General features: G+C 37.4%; 3 protein-coding genes across 3 annotated transcripts in view; 2 read left to right on the top strand and 1 right to left on the bottom strand.

The window, feature by feature from the left end:
- The window catches only part of LOC103380109 (transmembrane protein 116), a 7,073-nt gene extending 6,313 nt beyond the window's left edge, over window positions 1-760 (bottom strand). The window contains exon 1 of the mRNA XM_025056430.1: window positions 643-760. The gene's annotated coding sequence lies outside the window, so the exon portion shown is untranslated. The remainder of the gene's footprint in view (window positions 1-642) is intronic.
- cimap1b (ciliary microtubule associated protein 1B) overlaps window positions 1-1,352 on the top strand; it is a 2,207-nt gene extending 855 nt beyond the window's left edge. The window contains exons 2-6 of the mRNA XM_008311941.3: window positions 2-116; window positions 202-405; window positions 661-767; window positions 948-1,088; window positions 1,165-1,352. Coding sequence (XP_008310163.1) covers window positions 5-116; window positions 202-405; window positions 661-767; window positions 948-1,088; window positions 1,165-1,245 — 645 coding nt within the window. The 5' untranslated portion in view covers window positions 2-4 and the 3' untranslated portion in view covers window positions 1,246-1,352. The remainder of the gene's footprint in view (window position 1; window positions 117-201; window positions 406-660; window positions 768-947; window positions 1,089-1,164) is intronic.
- A 557-nt stretch (window positions 1,353-1,909) lies between these two features.
- Window positions 1,910-5,603, top strand: rabl2 (RAB, member of RAS oncogene family-like 2). The gene is made up of 8 exons (XM_008311913.3): window positions 1,910-2,518; window positions 3,068-3,097; window positions 3,182-3,261; window positions 3,375-3,454; window positions 3,566-3,677; window positions 3,799-3,896; window positions 4,093-4,176; window positions 4,782-5,603. Exons 1-8 carry the CDS (start codon window positions 2,412-2,414, stop codon window positions 4,863-4,865), a joined length of 675 nt encoding a protein of 224 aa, XP_008310135.1. The 5' UTR covers window positions 1,910-2,411; the 3' UTR covers window positions 4,866-5,603.
- The last annotated feature ends 2,909 nt before the right edge of the window (window positions 5,604-8,512 follow it).

The following is an 8,512-nucleotide window of genomic DNA, read 5'->3' on the forward strand; positions in this document are numbered from 1 at the left end:
GGTAATGCCAACTTCTGATTCTTGGGTTGGGACATGGAGACCACACAAGCCAAGAGGTCCCATTTCGGCCCAGTTTCTTAGCCCAGGACCTAAGTATGCACTGCCTGGACTCACAGGTAGCAAAAGGGACTTTTTTAAATTTACATTTTGTAACCAAGGTTTACATTATATGTTTGTGTCCCCATTCTTTATTTTCTGAAGGTGCTTGGAAGCATGACCTGACTAAATACAAAGCACCAGAGTACAGTTTTGGGATACGCCATGAGCAGTCCAGTTCTGATTGCTCTCCTGGACCTAAGTACCTCATTCCCTCAAATGTCACTCGACTAGGCACAGATGGTAGTCCGACTTTCGTATGCTCTAGTCGTACAAGTGGATCTAGACTTTACCAGACTCCTGGACCAGGTAAGCAATTGCATAGTGAACACAACTCTGTGATTTTAAATATGTCTATTTTCAGTAAATTATTTGTAGAAATATATGCCTGTCCCATGTCTACTTTATGTTAAGATTCAAATTAAACATACATGTGGATATAGATAAAATATTTGTTTCCTGCAAACACTTAACTTAATATTAGAGATGATATTCAGCAGCTGTGATTTACTAAGCTCTGTGACACAAAAAAAAAACAACCATTACCCCTAACCCATCTTTCAGGACCAGCTGCATACGCTCTGCCTCCTGTGCTGGGGCCCAAAACAGCTCCCAGCTTCTCCCTGGCTGGATTCACCAAGCACGGAGGCTTCTTAGAAGACCTGAAGATGGTACAAACTGTTCATTTCTTTTCCCAACTTTATTTTATCATGATGCACCGATATACCAAATCAAATTATTTGTATGTGTATATGTAATTGGTTGGTTGGTTATATATTATTTAATATTTTATTTTCTTAAGAATAAAAAGGTAAATTTAGAAATAATGACTCATTTGTTTTTCCCTCCAGACTCCAAGCCCTGCTGCCTATAAAGTTGTGGACCCTGATGTTTACAAACATAAACTTCCTCAATACAGCATTGTGGGCCGTAACTTTACTCCTGACAGTGCTATAAAGACACCAGGACCTGGGTCACACTATCCTGAGCGGGTATGAAACTAAACAACACTTTAATCAATTATATTATGTTAATGTATGATAGTTCCCCTGAGTATTCTCTTTATAGGTGACTGCTACCAGAGCAAAAACTCCAAGTTTCTCTTTTGGAATCCGCCATTCCCTTTACAGTGCAAGCCTTTTTATTTAATGTACAGTAAAAAGCAAAGCAAAAAACTTGCTGTTTCAAATAAAGGTAAACAAATTGTTTTGCTTTTTACATGCTTTAATGAAACATTTAAGCACAACAGACACTGGTGTGGACCTTGAGTCTGTGTGTACTGATCAATAGCAACATAAACAGACGTGGACAGATAAGTTAGGTCGAAGTTAGAGAAAGCCCAGTGCTTGCTTAGCTTTTTAGCTTCTAGTGGAAAGTGAAAGTGGCAAACTGGAAATCATGGATGGGGTCGTCGCACAGAGAAAAGAAAATAACAAACATGGTTTTCTCCTCAGAAAAATGTGAAACAAAAACAAAAACATGGAAATAGCAGCTCTGCTGTTTTTTTAACACAAAGAAACAGTCTTGCCATAACCAGAGAAACACCACCTTTATTTTACCTTATTATTATTTATTTTACGTATTTTACCTTTCCGCACTTTCCGACCTTATGCTTTCGCAGCCATTATCGTTTACATATACACAAACAGGGTTATGCAATTTAGCTTTCTAAACAAGGCCACCATTTTCTAACATGTCTTTCAGAAAAACATTGCCCAACGTAGCTTTTCGTAATAGAACTTGACAACCATCGTACAGCATTGCTTTTCGAACAGGCTATCAAAGGGACACCACATCCACCATTAAGAGGTCCTTCGGGCGTCTCCGTTGCATAGAAACGAAAAAGACTTATGTGTTGCCTACCTACCTCTGTATCTAGACCCCACTGTTATTTCCATACAGATATTGCCATTTTAAACGAACCGCGAATTGTAGAGGATTTATTTTAACTATACACCGGGGGACTTCGAATGAAGAACATTTTGGCTGCGCCTATTTAGTTGTCGGCATTAGCCTACTGTTAGCACGCATCGGCTCATCGATGTGACTAACGTTGCAGTGCTCACTGGAGATTTTACAGGTGTTATCGTTACCGTCAGCTAGGCTTTGATTGCTGATTAATTAGTGATATCAACCACATCGGATCGCTTCCCCCTATTGAAATCTCAGTAACCTAGCTAATCCTTGTTGATGCCGACACAGAGCCATTGGATGGTCGCTCCTTAGGGAGCATCGTTTTGAGGTATTTATGGTACAAACTCACAATAACTGCAGTAGTGATCTAAGTACTATATCAAAAACGACATCCAGAAATCATGGCTGGTGACGTTGGTAGCATCCCCGAACTGGACCAACAGAAATATGATTCGGACCAACAAGTGAAGATCATCTGCCTGGGAGATAGCGCAGTTGGTAAATCTAAGTGAGTATTACAGCTTACAGTGTTTTACACTTCATATCTATGATACTTTTACAAAATATCGGTTTATTTAAGTACCCTTGCACAGTAAGAAAGTATGAATCATTTATGAAAAAAAAACCATCCGACTATATAGAATTGAATATTGAAAATACATACATTAAAGCTTAAGCTATAGAAAAGTGATTAAGTGATAATTATATATTATATAAAAGCATATATAAGTCGCTCTGGAGTATAAGTCAACACCAGCTAAAGGATGAAAAAAGCGACAGGAGTAGCAGATACTGGTATACAAGCCTAGAGTGCCCTCTGGCTGCTGTCAGAGGGAAAATAACAAACGTGAAATTATATATTTTATCAACTTACTGTGCTATAAATATATTTTATTAATTGACTTATTATATAAGTCACACCTTTGTATCAGTTGCAAAACCCAGCCAAAGGATAAAGAAAGTGCAACTTATAGTCCGGAAAATACGGTATGTAGTCTAAAAATAACTAAAATTCCATTATTTAATAATGACTAATATTCCTCTTTTTCCCCTTCAGGTTAATAGAACGGTTTCTGTTGGATGAATAGTATCCTTTATCGACAAATGCATGCAAAAATCAGCATTTTATGTACTGTTGACTGTTTGAATAAAACCTTAACTCACGGCCCAGTCGTCCTCAGCAGCTGTCAACATATGCTCTGACACTATACAAGCATGTGGCCGACGTAGGAAACAAGACCGTAGCAGTAGGTACGTATTTGAGCAGTCAACTTTGATCTCTCAGATACTTTTGCAATTTGAATAATATGAAAATTTGGGGAAAAAATAGCATTAATTTTATATTAATGGGTTGTGTTTCACAGACTTCTGGGACACAGCTGGCCAGGAGAGATTTCAGAGCATGCACCCCTCGTACTACCACAAAGCACATGCATGTATCATGGTAAGACACACTGTAAGCCTTTAACCTATTACTTTGCCTGTATTCCTTTGATGCCCATGGGGGGTTATTCATCAGGCGATCTCAGTAAACACCACTTACTTCCTTTTTAAGGTTTTTGATGTTCAGAGGAAAATCACTTACAAGAATCTGGCAAACTGGTACAAGGAGCTGAGAGAATACAGACCTGAGATTCCTTGCTGTGTGGTTGCCAACAAAATTGATGGTGGGTTTGTTTGTGACAGCAAGTGACAAATAAAAATAGATTCATTTATTTAAAGAACAATATGAATCCATATATGTCTGTGGTTTGTTTATCATTTGCTCTGGTTTTTTTTTTTGTACAGCTGATTTAAAGGTGACGCAGAGAAGCTTCAACTTTGGAAAAAAACAAGGACTTCCATTCTATTTTGTGTCGGCGGCTGATGGGACAAATGTCGTTAAGGTCACAAAATACACTAATATATTCTGAAGTTATTTAGTACACACACATAGATAGATAGATTAATCACTGAGAAATGAAATGTAAGTACTGTTTGTCATGTTCACATAAAAGTGGGTTTATTGGACTGTGGTTTAGCCTCAAATAAACTCATGAATATGGCAGAAAGCAGAACGTTGCTATTTGTCTGTCCCAACAGATGTTCAGAGACATGATCAAGAGAGCGGTAGACTACAAGCAAAACCCAAGTGACTTCATGGACGAAGTCTTGCAGGAACTAGAGGTACATAACCACTCAGATTGAGTCCTGTAATGTTGTGCATCTCTAAAGGATGAAGATGTACTGTGTTCTCTCACTATATCGCGGTTCCCCTTTCATAAGTCTCCCCTCAGTACATCGCGGATAGTCTTTTTGAATCCAATCTTTTTTTTTTGGCTTTAAAAATGTGGATTCTGGTTTTGAAATCGAGATTAGCGCATTTGCGTACAATCGCTGGTTTACCTAGGCAAGATCATACACAGCATACTATTAGCTAATACTATTGCGTACTCTGTGATTGGCTAATTGAGCATGCTCATGTTCCTCACTCTGATTGGCTCATGCATTGTAGCATCTCTCAGCATCTCCCCTTGTCTGTCGACCACTCTCTCGTACACTTCACTCTGTGTCGCCATTCTACAATTCTACTGTGCCTATAACTGTGTGGGAGTAATACAGTCAAAGTAGGGTTGCTAACAGGTTTGTAAAGGGTAAATATATACAGAAATAATATAATAACTCGCCTCTACTTTGCGATATACTAGGCTAGGCTGCAAGAAACCCACGTCACAGTCTTACGCTTGAATGTACAAATACTAATTCTTGCTGGTGAATGTTCACTCTTACAGAGCTTTCAGCTGGAGAAGATGGAAGAAAATGCAGAGGCAGAAGATGAAGAGCAAAAATCAGACCAGAGTACAGAACTCCTTTGACACATTTTAAAGAAGATCCTAAGCTTCCATTTTATCTCATTTGTTTTTATCGTCTTCTAAAGCCAATTGTGCAAATAGAATATTACGTTAGTCAGAATACTGTTTTTTTAGTGATGGAAAACATCAACTGACGTGTATTTTTATATGATTCTTATCAGTTTTGTCGCTGCAGTGAGGCAGATTGGACCAAACAGACCGTATGACTTTCAAATGTCCTGTGAACCTGCAGATCGTAACAAACGTAAATTATTTCTGTCCAAACTCTTCTTAAGTCTTCAGGTACACACAGTGACTTAAAGGCTTTAATTGTAATTAAGAGATTCACTTTTAATAGTTCTAACAGTTGCTATTGAAGAAACAATTTTAAGATGGCTGCCCTAAAGGGAGATGAATTTGGTCAAATAAGGATTTTCATTATTCTTTTCAGCATTACATTTACATTTGTGAAGCTTTGTTCAATTTTGTGCAGTAATGTAGAAACTCCTACAACAGATGTTGATGCTCAAAGGAGAATCATCCAACATATACACAGTACCATACCCTTCATTTGCCGTTTTTATTATTTTCAAGTGTTACTTTAAACACTTGAATTACAAAGCTGAACGGGCCGCATCTGGTCCCCGGGCCTTACTTTGCCCACGCCTGGTTTAGACAGATTGTTCCCTAAATGTTAAAAGAAGCATTTTTGTATTACCAAATGTGAATGTGAGCCATTAAAAACAAATGTGAATGCTAAAACTGTACGCGTCTTGTATTGTCTACAATGAGTGGAAAAGAAAACATCGATGTTTGATTATAAATTTATTACATAATATAACAAACATATATCTCTGTGGTGGACCTATCCTGTGCAACATCTCAGGTCTGGCCTCAGCCTTCACTTTCCTCTTTTCCCCATCTGCATGAGGTTTTTCTATAGGTAGTGTCTCCATGACTTGTATTTCAATTTTTGAGAGATAGCGTATTAAAATAAAGGGAGTTAATAATTCACACCTCTAGTGGTGGCATGTAGAAGAGCTGTTCTTGATTTTGTATTGGTCTTCAAAGGCAGAGAAGAGAGGAGTTCACCTGTGAGACAAGGCTGAGATGCGCAGTGATACATCCACCGTTCTAAACTTCACAGTGCAAACAAGGAGGAGAAAAAAAATGCTTCAATGATAAGATCATTGGTTTCAGTGGGTAGACAGACACCAGTGGATTTCCTTATTAAAAGCTTACACTGCTCCTCCTCTACACGCCTCGATTGTGCTTTGTAGGTTTAAAAAATAAGACAAAACATAACTCCTCGTCACATGTTTGTACATATCTTGATGATAACTGTGTCTGGTACTTCTTTTTTTTTTTTTGGTAAACTTGTACAACAATCCGGGAAGAATTGTCGACGCTAGGGTGTGTGGGTTCCAGACCGTTCTGCTGTTTGTAGGGGGACTGTTGCGATTGATTCCAACTTTCGTTACAGTAAAGTCAAAACTGTTGAACTGTGATACTTTTAACAGAAAGTTTTAACGTAAATGAGTTGAATGCAATGCTCACTCACACAGATATACATATATATGTATGTAAATATATACATACAGTATATGTATGTATACATTCATATATATGCATGTATGTATACAGCCTAATTCCACCAAAACTAATAATTGATTGTATTCCCTTCCGAGGAGATACTGAAGTATCTAAGAAGCATCTGTTCTCAAGATTTCCAGGAAATGGCACCATTATTATTGAGTCTAATAGCTCAAGAAGGCTGTAACCTAGATAGTCCTAAAGCAAACAGAAGTATACAGTTTATATATATTTGGCACATTTTTTACGCTTGTGTCATTTGTTCCACACAATATCACTTCATATAAAATAGCTATTCCAAAGATCAAGAGCGTGAAAAAAAAAGGAAAAGAGTGCTCCTAGATAAGCAGTGCGGATTAAACCTATGGGAATAAATAAATTAAAAAAATATATATTTATGAAAGGTTATGTTCTGAATCCTGGTGTAACCTCCAATCCCTAGCCTTCCACCTCTGGCAGGGCAGTCTGCTTTTAGAAACATTTTGTTCATTACACAACAAGATGAATAACAATTTGGTTCGCTGTAGACATTTGCTCTGCTTGTGGATGTTTTTTTTTTTGTATGTGTGTGACAAAACCACTGCCGAGAATCTCCGATTTTAACTTTGCAAGGCAATTGTGGGTGTACTCCGACCATGTATACCTTAAAAAGTAAGCGTATACATTATCACATGCAAGATAATGCAACTATTCCCCATCCCAAACAGTCAAACGGAAAATTAAAGACAAATCAAACACGCTGCTTTCAACACACCACATGACTGTCGCACATAGTTTTTTTTAGAGTATACAGATGCACGCGTATATATTCTATGTGTGGCTGTTAGTGTTAGCACCTTTTCACCTTGTTTTGTGCAAATTCTCCCCTTAGTTCATAGTTTGGAGTTCAAAAGTTCAAGAGTTTTGTAGAAAGAATAAAATCTGATCACTTTTCCACGGGTGGTGTACTATGCTTATATGCCAAACACACACACACACACACTCTCTCTCTCTTTCACCCACACACACACACACATATATAGTATATATTTGTAATATTTTTAAAAAATGTATAAGAAATCTATCATATATACATTGCCTGTGATTTTATAAAAGGAATTATTTGTGGTATCGTTCATGTTTACAAGTGTCAGGTTCGTTTTAACGGTCAGGATACAGTAAGTGTTTCTGCCACTCTAAAGTTCATGAGTGAAAATTCAAGAATAATGTTTTACAAGCTACAAATTCTACACACAGTGTTTGAGGGTAAGGACTCAACCAAAAAGAAAGAAAAAAATAGGGAAATGTAAAATGAATTTAAAGACGTAGCTATGCAAAGGAGAAGAATCAATGAAGTCACAGTGAGGCAGTGAGTGCTATTCCTACAACCCAGATCCCAGGTTCCCCAGCATCTCAACATGTTTTAAAAAAAGAGGGGATAAAAACCTAAATAAAAAAAAGGCTTCTTTTGTTGTGAGAATAAAACTCACTGTTTCTCACTGCCAGCAAAAGCTACTGGTGAACGGAAGTACAAATATTCTGCTTGTTATTTATTTAATTTTAAATTCTCAAATGAACATTTTATAACCTGCCTCCTACTGGTTGCTGCTGGTAATTGCAGTACTGTAATTCTACAGGGACACAGAACAGGGAAGTTGCAGGACACTGCAAGGTGGCGGTAGATTACATTTATGAGACAAAGTGCATTTGTTCTAAACCCTTCGTGTACCAACACAAATAATAGACTCTACATTATTTATCTGTAAACAAGTCGAAGATAATATTGCCACTTTGACCCCCGTTCTACTGCTGTTCATTCTTTTGTCGACACATTTTTACTTGTAGAGTTTATTCGGTTAAGCTGCAGTTTCTGACTTTTGTAAATAAATATCCTAAACTAACCTGTAAGTTTACAGAACAAAAACGATAAAACTAACCATACATTTTTAAGTTTCAATGCAATGTACACAGTGTAAGATTCAGGTAAAAATGATCTTATACTTTTATTCTATTATGTGGAGATATGATGCTTCTGGGAGTGTTTTCTTAGTTACTAAAGGCTGCAATATGTTCTCTTTCCACCATATGCCCTGGGCAAG

This window comes from Cynoglossus semilaevis, chromosome 6, assembly GCF_000523025.1.
Source record: "Cynoglossus semilaevis isolate Cse_v1.0 chromosome 6, Cse_v1.0, whole genome shotgun sequence".
Lineage (NCBI taxonomy): Eukaryota > Metazoa > Chordata > Actinopteri > Pleuronectiformes > Cynoglossidae > Cynoglossus > Cynoglossus semilaevis.